The following is an 18814-nucleotide window of genomic DNA, read 5'->3' as shown; positions in this document are numbered from 1 at the left end:
CGGGAAGGGGGTGTGCTGGCAATGGGGGGCTTCCCTGGGCGGCTCAGGGGCCCGTCTGGTCTGCGCAGGTCTGCGGAGGAGAGAAGCCCTACCTGGCGTCGGACGCCCTGCAGCAGAAGCACGATGAGTTCCGGAAGCAGGCCATAGACCATTTCAAGAAGAGCAAGAAGATGGGGGGCAAGGATTTCAGCCAGCGCTACCAGACAGAGCTGGAGAAGGAGATCCAGGAGCTGTACGGCCACTTCATCAAACACAACAGCAGCAAGAACGTGTTCAGCTCCTTCCGCACGCCGGCCGTGCTCTTCAGCTGCATCCTGGTGCTCTACCTGAGCTCAGGCCTCTCCAGCTTCCTGGGCCTTGAGATGATCACCCAGCTCTGCAACTGCCTGCTGGGGCTGCTCTTCATCTCCCTGCTGACCTGGGGCTACGTCCGCTACTCGGGCCAGTACCGCGAGCTGGGCGGCGCCATTGACTCCAGCACGGCCTTCGTCCTCGAGCAGGTGAGGGCTCGCCGACGCCTTCGACTTCGGGGGGCTTCCTAACACCCAAACATGGGGGCTGCGGAGGAAACCAGGGGAAGCAAAATCAGGGCCTCATTTTTCCCATCCCTGTTTGCAGACTCTGATCTCTGCCCCCAGTCTGTCACCCTTGAGCATTGCTTTAGAAAGAGACATGGCCAGCGAATGTCCCTGGGCAGTGTCCCTGTCAGGCTCAGCTGTGGGATGGGGAGGGAGGAGGCTCCTTGGCTGGCTCGTCCCTACGAGGCCCAACCCCTGGACTACCTCCAGGAAAATCGCTTGGGGCCCGGAGTCATTGTCCTGTGGGCCTGGGTGATCCAGGGGCCTGAGCCCCCCTACCCGTGTTGTCCTTGCCTGGTGAACTCACTGTGTGCCCATGGGCTTTTGCAGGCCACCTCCTGTATGAGTAATTCCACTCCTGAGACCGTCGGGGAAGCGGAGTGCAGGAGACCGCTGGTGGATAAAAAGTGCCAATAAAGTGGGGCCGCGCCCTGCCGCGGCCGCCCCAGGCCTCCAGCAGCAGCCAGAGCTCGCCTGTGAGGGGGACGCCATCCTGCAAGACTCGAAATACAATGCTGTAATAAATGGAGCAGACGTTTGCTTGTGGCTTAAACCCACCTCCAGGACTGTCGGGAGCCTTTCTTTCCTTTCCGGTAGAGGTCCAAGCCTTTGTCTTGTTCTCGTATTATTTCGCTTTTCCTTTTTTGCACTTTATATAGGGGAGGGGGGAGGCTGGAGGCCAAAAGAAAAAGCAGCTTGAAAAGTTCTTTTTGTACCACAGAGTGCCTTTTGATCTGGACTCGGGCTAGCCACGGACATGCTGGGGAGGATGGAGGACCCAGGGAAGGAATGGGCAGGTTGTGTTGCCACATGTCACCTCTGGCAGGCGTCCCGAGGCGCCGGGCCGAAGACTTCTGTCCAGGAGAGTTGGAAAGCAGGCTCCTCGTGCCCCTGTAGCCTCCTGTGCGCCTCTGCCCCGTGGCCACAGCCAGCCTCCTTGGGGAAGGGAAGGCAGGGACCCTGGCCCCGGGTGCCCGTGGCTCTTCTGCCTTTCCGGCTCTCACCATGGCTTCCTTTTAGCCCAGAACGTTGGAGGGAAAGTGGCCGGCGGAGGACAGAGTGCGCGGGCTCAAGATCGAGAAATAAACTGAGTGACCTCTGACAAGTCACTTGATCCTGTGCCTTGGTCCAATTCACTGTGTCTCCTATATTCTAAATCTGAGCTTTAGTTTCAGATTTTTAATTTTGTCTTAAAATAGCCTCGTTCTCCCAGAAGCTGCATCAGAGCAGACCTTTTTGGAGGACCAGGGGAAGTCTTAACCGAATGGAACTGCCTTCCTTCCCATGGTGCCTTGGGGGCCAGAGGCTCAGCAGTCTTTCTGCGGGACCCCATGAGCAGCCGCCAGTCTCCCCCTTTGCCCCCCAATCTCTCCTGGGAGCATGGAGGAATGTAACCAAGTGAGATCCTGGGGATGGGCTCCAGGGGAGCCTCTCCCTAAGAGGAGATTCTGGGCCACAGCCGGCAAGGCTGATCTGGCCATGATCTTGATGGAATTGGTTCTGATCCGATCTACTAGCCGCTTCTCTGCTTCGTTCTGCCAGATTTTAACCCTTTGTTTTCTCTGAGGTGTCTCTCTGTCCTCGGACCCCAGTCTTTGTGTGAGTTGGATGTTTCCAAAGTGAACGAGTATTACATTTGGGAAGGTTGGGAAAGCAAGATAGCGTTTGATCATGTGACTTCCAAATGGCCAGTTCAGGCCCCTTGAGTCTGGCCACCAAGGCCTCCTGTCTGGATTGTCCGATGGTCCCTCTCAGGGTTTTGTATCCTCTTAAGTCCAAGAATAATTCCAAGTGTATTTTCTTACTAGTTGTTTCTTTTTCTTCCAAAATCCAACGTGGTGACACATGGATGACACTTTGTAAATAGGAGTTGTTACTGTGGCAGTTGGCGTGAAAATGGGGTGCCAGTGGGTTTTCAGGAGTCGTTTAGCAGCCTCCTCAGGGACCTCAAACCTCCGCTCTGATAAGGGGACTTCCGGTGGGCGGCTTTCCCAGGAGCCCCCCATTTGGGGAAGTCACCCTTCTGTAGTTTGTTAGAGCTGGAGAGCAGCTTTCCCCCTCGATGTCATCCAGAATCAGATCAGTGGGTCCCAGGCCCTTGGCCTGGCCCCTGGCTCGAGGTAAACGTCAGGTCTTTGGTGGCTTGGTGTTTTGTGTACTGCGTGGTGTGGCGGAGCCCTGAGAAGCATCCTTTATTCAGTGGCCGAGGGGGAGGGGGCCCCTGGCTTTCACCTGGTGCTGTCCTTCCTCGTAGAGCCCGAGCCTTAACCTGGCCAGCTTGGGTGGAGTTTGCCCGACCAAGGATCGGGGGCCGCCTCAGTTTACATTTGAGCCTTTTTGCATCCTCCCAGCTGGACATGGAGGCTGGCACTGTAGTTCCCAGGCGGGGCGGCCCTCCTCTGCCAGCCTCTTGTGCTCGTCTCCCTCGGCACATTCCCTTGATAGGTTTTCAAGCACAAATGGCAAACTTGGGGTCCTGAGATGCGTCTCTCCTAGATGTTCATCTCCTGTGTAGAAAGGACCCAGAGCCCCAGGAGGGACTCACACTCGGGTCATGAGGACTGGCAGTTGATGGCTCTCCGTCTGTGCCAGGGGCCTGGGAAAGCCCGTTTGTGCGTTGTGAGATCACACGCAGCAGAGAGTGAGAAGTGGCCGGGCCGGCGATCTGCTGTGCCTTTGGAGGGTGGGACCGCAACTGGACGTCAGCAGAGAAGCTGGCCCAGCCACAGTGGCTTCCCCTTGGACCGCTCCCGTTGACAAGGGTTTGGAGAGTCGTGTTCATGCAGTAGCAGCTTGGATTTTTAAGTGTTTTTTAAAGAATCTTTGGATTAATGTGATTTGTAGTATATCTAGGGCTTGGACCTTCAATTCTCTGTTGTCAGAAAAACCGTGACTGGCTTTAGCCAGAGAGGTGCGCCCCGGGTGGTTCTGGGCCATCGCTGCTCGCCTCCGGCTCCGGGCCCCCCTCCCCCACATTCCACAAGGTCACATGCACAGCCTCAGTTTCATGATTTGAAATGGGAACCGTGTGTTTGACCTCCCAGTAACTTAGTGCGTAAGACAATGGATGCAGTTGGGAGCCAAGAGAAGGGTGAGACGCCCAGCCCCCTCTCGTCCGGGGCCTGGGGAGCAGAGAACTTGGACCAGCGTGGCTGTCGATGACCAGATTTCGTTTGTCCCTACTGGGACAGATGCTGGCTCCCCACCCTCCCGGGGTGTCGTGGGCTGGCCTGGGGAGGGGATTGTGGCACCATTTGCCAAATGGACCTGGGAAGTTGGCAGAACCCACTTGGGCCGCTGGGTTGGTTTTGTGTTTTTTGTCAGAAAATGAGCTGGCTCCTTTTATCCAGCTGCTTAAATACGGAAAATGTTCCTCCAGCTCCAAAGAGAATCAGTCAGGGGTGGGGAGGCCTGCAACGTGGGGTCCTGGGGAAGTGGGGCTCCTGCTGACCACGGAGCCGAGGGCAGTGAGCTTTGGAAAAGCCACCTCGTCTTTCTCACCCATGTGGGGATTCCAAGTGCCAAAGCAAAGAATGGCCTTCGTCTGGTTCCCAAAGGTTCCCACGCTTGGCACCGGGCTAGCCGCCGGCCCCCGTCAGCAGACCTCTGCTGTGTCTATCCCGGGGAGCCTCTGTTGGGGTCCACAGGTGCCCCCCCCAGCCATTGTTTAGTTTGTGCAATCTGATGAGCGTGTACCCATCCGCCTGTACGCTGGACTCTTACCAGAAGCCTGCATGTCTCTGTATCACATTCCCCCAGAGTTGTGAGATTGTGTAATGGAATAAAGACCACAACCTGTTTTCATCTGCATCCTGCTGCTTCTTCACTCGGGGAGACTTGTTAAAGAAACTGGGCCTCCCAGCGGGGTGCTGGGACTTCAGGACCAGCATGCCTTGGGGTGGGGAGGTCCGTGGTGAAAGGCCCTGGTCTCAGTTTCCTCATCTGTAAAATCAGATGCACGGGGGGGGGGGGGGGGGATTTCTTAGGTCCTTTCTATTGTTGTCTAGGAAACGGGGAAATAACTCTTCCTCCTCCTCCTATCTGGCCCTCATTTCTGAGCTGCAGTAGTCATGCAGGCTGTTGGGTGTTTCCCTGGCAGTCCTGGAGAGAAGGGTCAGTCGGAATGCTCTCTAAGAGCAAAGCTCACGTAGCTGTTTATTGGCTGGGGGGGCTTTAGGGGTGGTCGGAGGGGGAGGTGTGGGGACATTGGGCTTGACCCCAAAGTGGGAGGGCCAACAACTCGCCTCCATTTTTCTATCCCTAAACTTTCAGGCCAGCTCAGGATCCCAGGACCCTTCATGCTTCCAGGGGCTTGGACAGTGGTCATGGAAACCCCCCCACCCGTAGAAACATTAAATTGCTAAAGAGGGGGGAGAGAGAGAGAGGAAGAAAAATAGGATGGCGGGAAACACAGCTAGTAAATATAACTGAATGTAAATGGGATGAACTTACCCATTAAACAAATGAATAGCAGAATAGATCAAAACCCAGAATGTGACAATATTTTGTTTGCAAGAAACACTTTTGAAAATGAGATACACATAGAGTAAAAATCAAGGACTGGAGTACCAATTTTCTTTTTTGCTTCTATAATTTATAGATGGGACAGTCCCCTAAAGCCCAACTGCTTAAACACTGATTTGCGACCTCCCATGGAGTCTCTAAATATGGAGGTCAAAAAATTACGATTTAGCTAGAAAGATTTGATTGTTACATCCATTGTACATCCCTGAGGCCAGGGAAAAAGAGTGGAAAAAGTTTAAGAAGCTATGCTCTAGAAAATGCCCCCCCCAACCTCTCTGACCAGCCCTCTGGATACACCCACACATAGATCACGAAGGTGCTGGTTGGAAGCTGCCAGGGCGTTCTGCGCCCAGTGGAAAGGGCCACTGGCTGCTAGTCATCGATTTTTTTCTCGTGGCTGTGTAGTGAGAGGCCCTGAGAAAGACCTACACCGTGGGGGGAAGCTTTGGGGGCCCCTGCTCCAGGAAGACCCAGGGACTGCTGAACGGCAAAGGGCACTGAGCTGCAGAGTCGGGATACAGGAGGCCTCTTTCTCTGGGCCTCAGTTTCCTCCTGCTGAACTAGCAGGGTCAGAGGAGAAATGACCTCCATGCCCCTAAATCCCATATTTCTGGATTGCTCCTGGCTCAGACAGAGGATTTTGTGTTGTCCCTAATGGACGGCCAATCGCTCTCTCTGCTGCTCAAGAAGCTCTGTGGCTCCCTGCTGCTTCCAACGTCAAACACACACTCTGGTCTTGCATTTCAAACCCTTTATGACAATTTTGACCCATCTCAGACATTAATTTGTGCCAAACTGGCATTATTGGCTATGCCCGGGATGGAAAATTTCCTACCCTCTCCCCATGCCTTTGTGGAGGCCAAGTCGGGCTTCCCTCCAAGCCCAGAGTTTTTATCAGGGACCCATCTGACCTTCCTGGTGGATGTAGGAGGCTGGACCAGCCTTCAGTGTTAGGGGTGGGGGTAATTTTGGTCTTTGGATTAGAGCAGGCACCGGGAGAGGGCAGAGGGCGCATGGCACCCAGAACAACTCTTGTCTGGAGCTATGCTGCAGGGAGGGGGGATGAGGACATCTTAAAAGTAGAAAATGGCCATAAGGAAGGCAAGGAGACTTGGGTCTCCTACACCAGACCCTCTTTATCACTCTAGAGATGATCTTGGAGCCATCCTTTGTCTGAAAAATAGGCCCAAGGCTAACCAAGGGTGAACCTTGCCAAGTGCAGTGGGGCTGGTCCTCCGGCCTGGCTACAGCTTCCTGCTAACATGGCCTTGAGGCCCCCAGGGGCCCCTCTCCCCTCCAAGGAGACTGCTGCCCAGCCTCCACTGAAAGGCCTTGAGAGGTCCCATCAGCTGCGGAGGGAGGCATCTCACGCCACTCTGGAGGAGCTCAGATTGTGGGCAAGATCTCCCTGGCGGCCCAGCTTACTCTGCCTTCTGGTGTTCTCCTGAACCGGCTGTCCGAGGTGCCCCCCACCCAGCCTTCTGATCCCTAGATCCTCTCATTATTAGGCATAGAGAGTTCAGGCGGGACCACCTGTCCCCCAGTCTAACCCATTCATTTTAAAAATGGAGAGACCAAGGGCCAGGGAAAGCGTGACATCCAAGGTCACACACAGGTGGCGGGAGTTTAGCCACCTCCTGGTTCCAAGTCCAGCATTTTCATCCTGAAAAGATCCCGAGAAAATTAAAACATGGGGCCAAATCTTGTTAGATGAGACGGATTAGGAGGAAATGTAAAATCTTTCACTTGGGTTCAAGAAATCAACCTTTCAAGTACAAGAAGGGGGAGTTTTTAGTTAGCCATCCATTTTTCTTTTTTTTTTTAAAGATCCAGGGATATGTTTAAAAGAATCGTACATATTTAACTTCTATGAGATGATGAAGGGGGAGGTGAGGGAGGGAGGGAGGAAAACTTGGAACACAAAGTCTTACAAAAAGGAATGTTGAAAACCATCTTTACATATAGTTGCAAAAATAAAATACTATTGGAAATAAAAAAAAAAGAAGATGCAGGGGTCATAGTGGACTACAAATTCAGAATGAGTCTATGGTTTGATAAGACAGACCAGCCAAGGAAAACTCATGCAGTGTTAGGTTGCTTTAAGTGCCTGGGAGTCAGAAGGGGAATGTCCTCTCTTCCGGGGAGGCCACATCTGGAATACTTCTTGGAAGACCTTGAGCTGCCCATTGCCCGAGGAGGGTGATGTGCCCTGGGGCCACCTGACAGAACAGTTGGCCAGATGTCTAGACTTTTAGTCAAGAGTTCAAGTCCTCTTTCAGACACTTACTACTGACCTTGGGCAGATCATTCAACCACTCTGAGCCTCAGTTTCCCCTTTGCCCAAAACAAACCGACAGAAACCAGATTAAAAGCTGGGAGAAGCCAGTATTCCCCATAAAGGTCTCATTTGCAGAATACATAAAGAACGGTGTCAAATTCATAAAAACACGAGTCTCTTCCCAACTGGTCAAAGAATCGGAACGGCCCGTTTTCAGGTGGTGAAATTGAAGCCATCTCTAGTCAGGGAAAAGGCTCGGAGTCACGATTAAAGGAATACAAATTAACCACTCCAGCCCCGCCTCCCTCCTCTCCGACGGGCCAAGGCGATGGGAAAGATGATGTTGGGGGGGAGGGGGGAGAACTGGGACACCGCGGCATCTCCATCGGGAGGCTGAGGGCAGACCCGCCCAGGAGAAAGAAAACGACCCGGGGGAAAGCGGCTTCAGTGGGCCTGCGCACGGACCGCGGGGTTTGTCTTGGCCTTTGGAGAAGAGCCGAGTCCATCCCACGGGCCCATCTGGCTGTGGACATCGCCCCTGCTCCTCTCACTTCACTCAGCATCAGTCCAGGTTTTCGTTCCGGGGCTTTCTGAAATCCGCCTGCTCTTCATTTCCCTCCTTCCCCGAGGCCGGGGTTAAGTGACTTGCCCAGGGTCACACAGCCGGGAAGTGTGACTGTCTGAGACCCGATCTGCTCATCATTTCTTGTGGCAAATATTCTCCGCGACGTTTAGGCCGCAGCTCGTCAGTCACTCCCCAGCGGGTCGGCATCCTCCCAAGCTCCAATTCTTTGCCAGCAGAAAGAGGCGCCTTCGAGGGCTCGGCACACGGGAGCCTCGGTTCATTTTAGGATCCCCCTGGGATCGGACCCGGAAGAGACTCTGCTGGCTCCATAGGCGCGCCGCGTTTGCTGCCCCAAGGGCTGGCGCGGTCACAACCCCACCAACCACGCACCGGGGTCCAGGCCGCACATCCCCCGACCCTGATCCTTCTCCGTCACCGTCCGACGGGAGGGAGGTGGAGCCCCAGCCGCCTCGGGCATTTCTCGGGGCAGCAGCGATCTGGAGCAGCTTTCTAACCGCGGCTCGTTTCCCGTGACCATTTCTCGGAGTTCTTAGGGATTTGCCTCCTTCTCCTGATTTAGAAACCAGGCGGAGGGACCCTTCCAGAAGTAAAAGGGCGGGGGGCGGGGGGGCGGCCCCGGCGGCTCGCGGGAGGCCGCCCAGGAGCAGAAGCGCTGCGCGACAGCTCGGAGCGGGCGGGCCGGGCCGGGGCTCGGCCCAGGACGCAGACGTCATGCGGGCCGCTCCCTCGGGGCCGACTCCCCCGGGAGGTTTCCAGCCTCCTAGCTTCCCAAGCCCGAAAGCCCCTCCTGGGCTGGGGCGGGGGTCCCGGGCGCCGGAAGGCCGGGGGCGGCTCGGAAAGGCCCCGGGGTCCCGGGCCGGCCGGTTTCGCTTCTCCCGGAGCCCAGCCTGGCATGTGGGCGGAGTCAGGGTGACCTCACTCTCAGCTGTTTGCTGGAGCCTTCTCGGGCCTCCACCGATCTCGCTGACTTCTGCGCGCCCCAGCCCCAGCGCTTCTTGCGGCCCGCAGATCCTCAGTCAGAGCCCGGACACGCAGGTGGGCTGGTGAGAGGGGCGGTGTGGCGGGCTGCGCGCGTGAGTGTGAGAGTGTGTGAGTGTGTGTGTGTGTGTGTGTGTGTGTGTGTGTGTGTGTGGGTGTGTGTGTGTGTGTGTGTGGGTGTGTGTGTGTGTGGGTGGGTGGGTGTGAGTGTGTGTGTGTGTCTGTGTGTGTGTGAGTGTGAGTGTGTGTGTGTGTGTGTGTGTGTGTGTGTCTGTGTGGGAGAGTGTGAGTGTCTGTGTCTGTGTGTGTGTGAGTGTGAGTGTGTGTGAGTGTCAGGGTCCTCTCTGTGCTGGGGGGGGGGTGTCACCTGCGGTCCACCCCCTCCAGTGCGGCACCCTCTTCTCCCTTTCTGGGGAATGGGCCCGGGCACCCGCAGCGGAGGTCCGGGCTCCTCTCTTCTCAGGGGTCCGCCCAGGTCCCATCAAGGACTAAGGGTCATTTCCTCCCTGGCCAGAAGGAGGAGGGATGGAGGAGCGGGCCCTCCGTGCCCGATGGCCGGGCCCACACCCGGCCTCTCGGCTTGCTTCCTGGCACTGCCACTAGATCCTTGCCGTCTCTGTTCTAGGAAGCCCTCAGCTGGCCAGGGGCGCCGACCGGAGCGAGGACCCCGCCCTGGAAAGGACAGAGATGCAAGTAGGTGCTTTGGAAGTGTCCGGAGGTCCCCGAGGGCCTGTGCGTGGCCCTTTTAGCTGGGGACTTGAGGGCAGGGGGGGAAGGCGCCCTTTAGGGTCCCTGGGCCCCATTGGGAGAGCGAGCCTCGCCCGGCTCTGCTTTGTTTACTGAACAGACTGTCACTGGTGGCTTCCCAGTAAGACACACACTTTGTCTATTATTCAAAGGAAGAATCTGGAATTCGTTTGTGGGTCGGTTTGGAGAACAATGGGGGAACAAAGAAAGAAACTGGATAGAAAGACAATGCTAGCCGGGAAATAGAACTTTCCTTTAGGAGGAGCACAGAAGGGGCGCTCAGGAGCCAGAACGAGGTCCAGGCTTCGTGGGGTTTAGAGAAAAATCGGACCGAAGTCCCCAGGTTTTTTGGCTGCTTCTGGTGACCTCCTTAGGGACCTTTCAGGTTTCGCTTTTGCTTCTCCTGAGGTGTAAAAGAAAGTATGTAACTTAAGCTTAGAAAAGAGATTCATTTTCACGAATACCACACAGGATATGAGAGCTGGGGGGGGGGGGGGGGGGGTGGCGGCTGGCTGAGACTTAGAACAAGGCAGAGGATGCTGGGAGTCTTGGAGCATGGGATTCAGAGGCGTAGATCTTGGGGCATGGATGTCAGGATCACATCCCTAGGTCTTCTGCTATAGAGAAGGGAGGAAGGGGGACTTTGTCCTCTCTCCTTCTTATTTTCTGATTTGTGAGGATGAGGTTAATGGGCCAATGGCAGAAGCAAAGAGCAGATGCTTTATGATGGGAGTGATGGCTCTGCCAGAGTTCTCTGGAGATAAGACTGCCAGCAGCCAGAATGGTGGGAGGTGGGCTGGACTTGGCCCACATGGGGGGAATTCCAGGGAAACAGGACTCTCTGCCCAACAGAAAGTCCTGTATGAAGAATTTTACTCTTTGAGATTCATTCCATTGACTTAAGCCTATGTGCCCTGTGGAGAACTCCCAGGAAGCTAGAAACTCCAGTAACTGGAATGTTCCCCTCCTCCTAAGATTAATCAGGGGCCTATTTGTGTTTTGCTGGTCACAACTGTGCCCCTAATAAGCCTTTCTTGGGAAAGGAATGAGAATTTAAGCCACTGTTAGTTGGGATACCTTACTAAATCTTAGTTGAATTTGTTTGTCTTCCTGTTGTTTATACTCTGTACGAGTTATTAGTTTATACCCTGTATGACTTACAGATACCAGAGGGAATGTTTTGACTAAGGGAAGGAGAGAAGGATGCCAGTTGAGGGTTTGGGTCACTTTCTGGGCAATGTTAGAAATTGGGCAAGCGCTGCATCATGTCCCAGAAGAGACCATAAGGCCCAAGACGAACCTTACCCCCTTTCCAATTTGGCTTCGTGCTGATCCGGCTGACCTTTGGCTTCTTTCTCATGGTCTCCACGGAGGGCCTTCTAGGCCTGTGCTTGCATTACCATGGCAGTAAGGGAAGGGCGGTAACCTGGATCAGAGACAAGAGAGCACCAAAATAGTCACCTTCTGTTCAACAAGGCTTTTGCACTGTCTTCCTGCATTAGCATCACCTACAGTGCGGAGGTTGGGCCCACGCCCTCATAGAAGAAGGCCGGGTGACAGAGGACAGAGCTCTGGGGTTCGGCTCCAAGGGAGCTGCCCCAAACTGGGAGCACACGACGATATTAGCCTTACTCTCCCCGAATGGGTTGATTTAAACTGCAGCTTCTCTAAAGGGGGAAACCCTTCCAACCCTTTAAGTTCCATAACTGCCCATGTCTACACCATCTTTCAACTTCTGGAATGGTCAGAGATGGTTTTCCCAGAAAGTTGGAAGTCATAAGAATAGAGAAGTGGAGCAAGATGTTGCCTCGTTAACATTCCAAAGTCAATGAAACAGTGTTTTTCTGGAAGCCCAGAACAGCAACATTTTCCACTTTAATTTACCTTAATTGGATGCTCAAAAAATGCATCATCAGTCAGACAACAAGCATTTATCATGTACTTATTATGAGCACTGTGCCACAGGGGGAACAAAGGCAGGCAAAACCAGAGTCTCTGACCTCAAGGAGCTGGCAATCAAATGGGGGAGACAGAATGCAAACAGCTTTGTACCCACAGGGACAGGCTAAAGAGGAAATAATTAGGAAGGGAAGCCTCTCCCTGCATTGTTCTGGGTAATTCAATTTTCTGGATAACTGATTAGTCAGAAACAATTTCTTGGTTTCATCTCCAATTGTTGAAACCTATTAGAGATAGCATGGTGAGGGGCTGGGTTAGGATAAGGCCTCTGACCTCTGTACCAACCCCAAGTCACATCTTGTCCAGGCCTGTTTCCTCACTTCTTAAGTTGAGGGGTTGGACGGGGTGGCCTCTTCCAGGTGAAAGCTGCCCAGAGGAAGCTAAGATGCTTAACACTGACAAGGATAACTCATGTTTACATAGAACTTTAAAACACTCAAAGATAGCTGCCATATTGCTTTTTCTCCTTTCTCTTCTTCCTCTTCATTTTCCTTTTTTCCTCCTCTTCTTTTTCTCTTCTTTTTCTTCTCCTCCTGAGCTGCCCCCCAACTGGGAGGACCTGGTACATGGACTCCACTGTTATCAGTTTTACTCTCTCCACATGGGTTGATTTAAACTCCAACTTCTTCTCCCCCTCCTTTTCTTCTCTTCCCCCACCTCTCTGTATTTTAATGTCTTCACCTCTTGGTCAGATGGTGAATGCCCTGTTCTATCTTCATCCCTTTAGACTCATAGTTTTGCAATGCACCAATAAGAATTTAATCTTTTAAAGTTGTTTTTCTTTTTAGTATTGTTATCATTGTACAAATTCTTTTTCCTGCTTCTATTTCGGATTCCCTTCTATCCTGCTCCCCTTACCAGTGAGAAGACAAGCAATATGCTATCAATTATACATGTGAAATAATACAAAACATATTTCCATATTAGCCATGTTGTCAAAAAAAAAAGTGAAAAAATTACACTTTGGCACTCAGGAGAAAGAGAATAGCACTTTTTCCATCATGAGGCCTTGGGAATTGTCTTGGATCATTATATTAATAAGAATAGCTGCATTATACATTATCATTATAATATTGCTGTTACTGTGCACAACAATCTAATTCTCCCCCCTTCATGTTGCATCAATTCATGTTTTGCCATGTTTTTCTGAAACCACCTCTCTCTTCATTTGTTATAATACAGTACTCCACCACAATCCTATGCCCTGGCTTATTCAGCAATTCCCAGATGGATGGGCATCCCCACAACTTTTCATTTTCTTCCACCACAGAAAGCTGCTCTAAATATTTTTTTTTTTTACATATAGGACCTTTTACTTTTTGTTTGCTGTCTTTGGGATACAAAACTAATAATGATATTGCTAGGTCAAAGTGGTATGCCATTTTCAGATTGTCCAGAATAGTTGGGTCATTTCCGTCAACAGTACCTATGGATGCATATGTACCCATTTTCCCTCATTTCCTCTAATGGAAATGATTTTTTTCTGATCGGTGTGAGGTGGTACCTCACAATTCTTTTAATTTATCTTTTTCTTAAAAAATAGGGATTTAAAGCATTTCTCATATGACGATAGGTAAATTTGATTTTTTTCTTCTGAAAACTGCCTATTCATATCCTTTGATCATTTATCAATTTGGGAATGATTCTTATTTTTTTATATAAATTTGACTCACTCCTCCATGTTGAAGAAAAATTAGACTTTTTTCAGAGAAACTTGCTATACAATTTTTTGATGACTTTATTGCTTAAGATAGCGTTTATCAAAATGTAATTTTCCTTGATTATCTTTTAATTAGATCTGGTTTTGCTTTTGCTTTTTTGACCTCATGATTGCTACCCCTTTTTTTACTTCAACCAAAATATAATAAATTTTGCTTCAATCCTTTATTTTAACTCTGTGTGTCTTCTGTTCTTTTGTTCAGTGAATTTTTGTACTTCGTTTTCCACTTGTCCTATTATATCTTTTAAAAAGATTTTTCCTTTTTTTTTTTCTTTTTTTTCTAAGGCAATCAGGGTTAAGTGACTTGCCCAGGGTCACAAAGCTAGGAAGTATTGTCTGAGACCCAGACTGAGGTCATCCTGACTTCAGGGCTGGTACTCTATCCACTCTCCACTTATCTGCCCCAGAAATTTTTCTTCAGTGAATTTCTGTGTCTTGTGTGTGTGTGTGTGTGTGTGTGTGTGTGTGTGTGTGTGTGTGTGTGTTTTACCAAGTTCTTACTAATGTACTTGTCATAATTTTCTTGCATCACACTTATTTTCCCCCCAATTTTTCCCTATGACATCTCTTTTTTAAACTCTTTCAGGAATTCTTGCTGGCCTTGGGTCCAATTAGTATTTTTTTTAGGCTTTGTTTTTTAGCTGTTTTCATATTTTTGTCTTCATTTAAGTTTACATCTTGATATTCCCTGCTCCTGTAGTAATTTTTTTGTGCTCAATTTTTTGTGTCATTGTTCTTTGCTCATTTTTTCAGCTTATATTTTTTAACTTTTTAAAGTTGGATTTTGTTTATCTGGAAATAAAGGGGCATTGTATCAAACTTTAGGGTTTTTTGTGCCAGTGTTTTCAGAGTTAGTTCTGAGGTGGGGCTGCAAGCTTTTGGTGCTTCCAAGGTGGAGTTATCATGAGAGAGGTGTAGTGACTGTGCTCCTGGTCTTTTCTGGTTTTTACCCCACTCCCCTGCAGTCACAAGTACTAGCACTCCTCTTAACCCTGGAACTATGACCAGGGCCTTTGAGCCTTTGTGACCAATCACAAGCACTCTTCTCCATCTTGGAAATGCAATCTGGAATCGATCATGAGCATCAGAGTTGCCAATCAGTGCCAGCTTTGCCCGGTGCACTATAAACTCTTTCTGCCCAGTTTTCTGAACCCCTCTTGCTGTCTCTAGGCTCATGAAACAACTACCTCCAACACTCACTGCTGGTGCTCCTGCTCACTCCAATGTCACAGACCGCCCATGTTGTCTTGGGCTGGACCTCTGACTTTTTATTAGTTGTCATTATGATATTTGATTTGAGATATTATTTAAACTTGTTTGGAAGGGAATGTTTAGAGCTGTATCCTGGCCTGTGCTCTGCCAACTTGGTTCTCAATCTGTCATATCCCTTCTAAGCCTTCGCTTCTATAAGATCAGTTCCCAATTTCTTCAAGGTCTGTTCCTTTTATGGCCTGTTCCAAACCCCTTGAAGCATAGTCTCTCATCTTTCTCCATTTTCAAATTCAGCTTCTAATCTGGCCTTGGTTTGTGATTTTGTAGCCAGAGCCCAAACCTGGAGACCTGATTGAGATTTTCCGATGGGGCTATCGTCATTGGGCTGTCTATGTGGGCGATGGCTTTGTCGTCCACCTAGCACCTCCAAGTAAGAAGCACCCTTGCCGTGGGAGGTTGTAAATGTTGGGGAGGGGGCAGACCCTGGAAGGTTAGCTGTTCTGTTGATAAAGCTACTTAGGGGGATCCCAAGTTTGATTTTGGGGATAGCTAGATCATCCCACAACTGGCTCCTTTGGGACAACGCTATCAGAGGAATGTGACTAGAAGGATCATGGGTTATAAATTGAGGGGAGGACATCCCTGGGAGTGCCTTTGTTACTCTCTTTTTTTCCTGAAAGGTGAATATGCTGGGGCTGGCGCATCTAGCGTCATGTCGGCCCTGACGGACAAAGCCACGGTCAAGAAGGAGTTGCTCCGTGTAGTGGTCGGGAGGGACAGGTACCAGGTGAACAACAAACATGACGACAAGTACCCACCACTGCCTCCCAGCAAGATTGTCCAGAGGGCCTTGCAGGAGGTGGGGAAGGATGTCCTCTACAAACTGACCAGTGAGAACTGTGAGCACTTTGTGAATGAACTGAGATATGGAATCCCTCGCAGTGACCAGGTGCGTCCAGCCCTCTCCCACCCCACGGTGGTTTAAGTGGGAAAGACCCGCCTGGGAAGTCCCTAGTTACAACTGGGAGCCCAGGACCTGCGGGGTGGTGTGCCTTCCCCTGGCCATGGCCTTCTTGATTGGAGCTCAGCTTTTCTGAGGACAATGTGCTTGTTCCCTATAATAGAAAGGCTGCCTTTAAAACTCTGAGAATTCCTTTGACTGAAACAAGTGTAGTCCATCACTGAGCATTTATGAAGCACTTACTGTATACCAGGCAATGTTAAAAGTATTAAAGTGTTAAAAGAAAGGCAAAAACAGGGTCCCCTGCCTCAAGAAGCTCACAATACTGAGGAGACAACATGTAAATAAATCAGTATAGACAAAATATACTTACAGTAGATAATTGGCAGTTTGAGTAGGGAAGCTGGCAGCTGAGGGACGGGAATGCTGGGAAAAGACTGGCAGAAGGTGGGACTTATAGCACTCTCTAGGTTCTCCTGCATTCTAGCCTTTATGTGCACATGTTTTCGGCATCTGCCCTGACTTCCCCCTTGTCTGTGACTCTTAACCTACCAGAATTGACATGTGGACTCTAGCCAAAGGGTGGCAAGTAATGAATTCCCTAATGTTCTTTGCTGGATTTATTACCTGGAATATAATGCTGGTGGGTGAGAGGTCCCCTGTGTTGTGCAAAGGCTATTGATTTTCATCAGCCTTGCTTGTCTGGCCATTTACAAAAATAACTGCAAAAAACTGAAGTTGCCTTTACTTTAAAAATTTTTTTTGGGGGGGGGCAACATCGCTAATGTGGAAATGTTTCCTTGAATTTGATATATATTTATATAACTGATAACATATTGCTTGGCTTCTTGATTGGTGGGGAAGAACTGGAGGGAAGGAGAGAATTCCTTCACAGCCCCTCTTCTGGTTTAGCCGTTCCCCTCCTCCCTCTCTGGAGGACTGAAATGTACCTGGCAGTTACCTATTTTTTACTTTACGAAGAGAGCCAAGAGCCAAATCCAAGCTTGCTAGAGCGAAATATTTGACAGGAAAGGAGGGGAGCAGGCTTCCCTAGTGACCGCCATCTTCCTCTCTGTTCACAGGTCAGAGATTTCTTCACGGCCACTGGAATAGTTACCAGTTTAGCTGTTGCCGGTCTCATTGGCTACGCAGTTTCAAAAAACAGACAGCAAAAACAATAAGCCAGCCACCCCAAGTTAGGGCCGCTTAGCTACACATGTGGTTGTGCAATGTGGTTTTCAGTGCCTTACTGCTTTTGATAAAGTAAAGATGGTTTTATTGATTAAAAAAAAAAAAATCTACTGGGAAATGACATAGGAAGAGTCTGCGCCAAGCTCTCCTCTCTCTCCTGGTTTAGAGTGAAAACGGAATTCTCCTCCTTAAATTTTTCCTAGTTCCTTGGTCGCCATATAAAAGATCTATAACTGGTCCAACACTGTACCTCATCCTCCTTAATGACAGGATTTGGAGCTGGACAGGCCCTTAATGATAAATTGTGTTGTCCTAACCCTTCATTAGAGAGAGGAAGGGACAGAGGGATCATGATTTATCCAAGAATTCACAGAAGAAGAGCTGATTTCATTGGGGGTCTCCTGATAGTAAATCCAGTGCCTTTTCACAATTCCCAATTTTTCTCCTGATATTAAATCCAGTGCCTTTTCACAATTCCCAGCTACCTCTTGGTGTGTTAGGAGCCAGCACAATGACATTATTATCTTTCTTGCTATGAGAACCAGAATTCTTTGCTTCCCACAGCAATTTTTGGAACAAGCCAGCCCCCACAAAGAAGCACATCACATCCAAATGCTCATTATACCAAACAATCTGTGAAAAATACCAAAAAATCGTGGTAAATCTGGCTTGATGGAATTACATTAGTGGGGAAAGGCAGGAAGGAAATGAACCATTGTTTTTCAGTAGCATAAAGGGGAGTTTGAGACAAGACCTTCTTAATGGTGGGAGCCTGGAAGTCCGCTCTCGTCACAGCCATTGGCCATAGCCAGTGTAACAGCTCCCCATAGTCTCCCTATGGCTAGGGAAGGTGCATCCTGAAGACTCTGGTGGGGGGTGTGCCAGTCTCTCTGTTCACCTGTCCAGTCCCCCTTCAATTCTCCAGTGGCCTTTGGGCTCGGGACAGGGGATTTCAGTGGGACCACACTCATCCAGAGACCGAGGAAAGCTGGAAAAGACCTCTTTTTTCACTGCCATGGATTTTGAGGGGTTTCAGGAAAGGATGTCATTATGTCAGAGGGCCAATATGGCTGAAATCCATCATGAGAGATTGACTGCTTTAAATACAACACTCCGACTTCAGCAATTCTCCTCTGTCTCCCTCCCCAAAGCATAAAGTTACAGGTAATATTTGTTTTGAAAGTTCTTACCTGCTTTGTCTTGGATGAGTCCCGGAGAATCTTCCACCAGAGATCTGAGGAAATGGGGCACAGTGTAGGCAAGTGTGGGTGGAGCAGGGATTGCTTCTAGGAAAGGCTGGAGCAGAGTAGAGGGCAGCTGGTAGAGAGATGCTGTAGAATGGGTCTGGGGGGGAAAGGAGATATAGCTTTATAAGTGTGTTATTATTGGAGGGGTTTTAAAAAATTAACCATCCACCATTTATTATCATTAGGCCCCCACAGTGCTAAATGCTGGAGATTTATCCTGGGCCTGTAAGTCAGGCATCTAAAGACAAAAGTGAAAGTCCCTGCCCTCGAAGCTATGATCACTGATTCTACCAGTGAGGGAGGGAACTCTTCCAGCACATCTTTTGGCTGTGGCTCCCCTTTAGTAGAAGTTTGGGGGACACCCGAGGCACCAGATGGTGACAGAGAGGGGGACTGATGTGCCCACTATCTAGCGAGCATGTTTCCGGGGCAGAACTTGAACCTAAGACTCCCTAACTCTGTAACTGGCCTCTCCCCTTTGCTTTGGCCATTATTATTTGAGGAAAACGTACGCTAGTTTGGAAGACACATCAGGCAGAAGCCTGTCCTTAATGGAAGCACCCTCTCTGGGCTGTCCTGTGCTCCTGTTTCTTCCCTTATGGTTCTAGGATTAACTCATAAGAGATGAGTGAGGTTTTCTAGGACAGTCATTCATGAGCTTATTACTGATTTTCAGGCAGGATTAATTACCTTTAGAAATGGTATTTAAAGGGGGATAGTAAGAAATTTGATTTCATCTCTCCCTCTCCAGGCTCCCAAACCAGGCCACACTCCATACATACACAGGGTACCTGGGGAGAGAGGGTTCAAGCAGTCCATCAGTAAACAGGCCA

At 50.1% G+C, this 18814-nt stretch overlaps 2 protein-coding genes across 7 annotated transcripts in view; both read left to right on the top strand.

Moving 5' to 3' along the window:
- ATL3 (atlastin GTPase 3) overlaps window positions 1-4388 on the top strand; it is a 33224-nt gene extending 28836 nt beyond the window's left edge. For all 6 annotated transcript variants that reach the window (XM_074273333.1, XM_074273329.1, XM_074273335.1 and 3 more), the window contains 2 exons: window positions 69-500; window positions 909-4388. In XM_074273333.1, the coding sequence (XP_074129434.1) occupies window positions 69-500; window positions 909-995 (519 nt within the window). In that variant the 3' untranslated portion in view covers window positions 996-4388. The remainder of the gene's footprint in view (window positions 1-68; window positions 501-908) is intronic.
- Window positions 4389-8868: 4480 nt separating this feature from the next.
- LOC141546900 (phospholipase A and acyltransferase 3-like) lies at window positions 8869-16840 on the top strand. The gene is made up of 5 exons (XM_074275058.1): window positions 8869-9001; window positions 9570-9637; window positions 14910-15012; window positions 15263-15531; window positions 16626-16840. Exons 2-5 carry the CDS (start codon window positions 9632-9634, stop codon window positions 16722-16724), a joined length of 477 nt encoding a protein of 158 aa, XP_074131159.1. The 5' UTR covers window positions 8869-9001; window positions 9570-9631; the 3' UTR covers window positions 16725-16840.
- Window positions 16841-18814: the final 1974 nt, after the last annotated feature.

This window comes from Sminthopsis crassicaudata, chromosome 6 (assembly GCF_048593235.1).
Source record: "Sminthopsis crassicaudata isolate SCR6 chromosome 6, ASM4859323v1, whole genome shotgun sequence".
NCBI classification, from domain to species: Eukaryota; Metazoa; Chordata; class Mammalia; order Dasyuromorphia; family Dasyuridae; genus Sminthopsis; species Sminthopsis crassicaudata.
The sequence above is the reverse complement of the archived record's forward strand: the minus strand, read 5'-3'. Positions and strand labels throughout refer to the sequence as shown.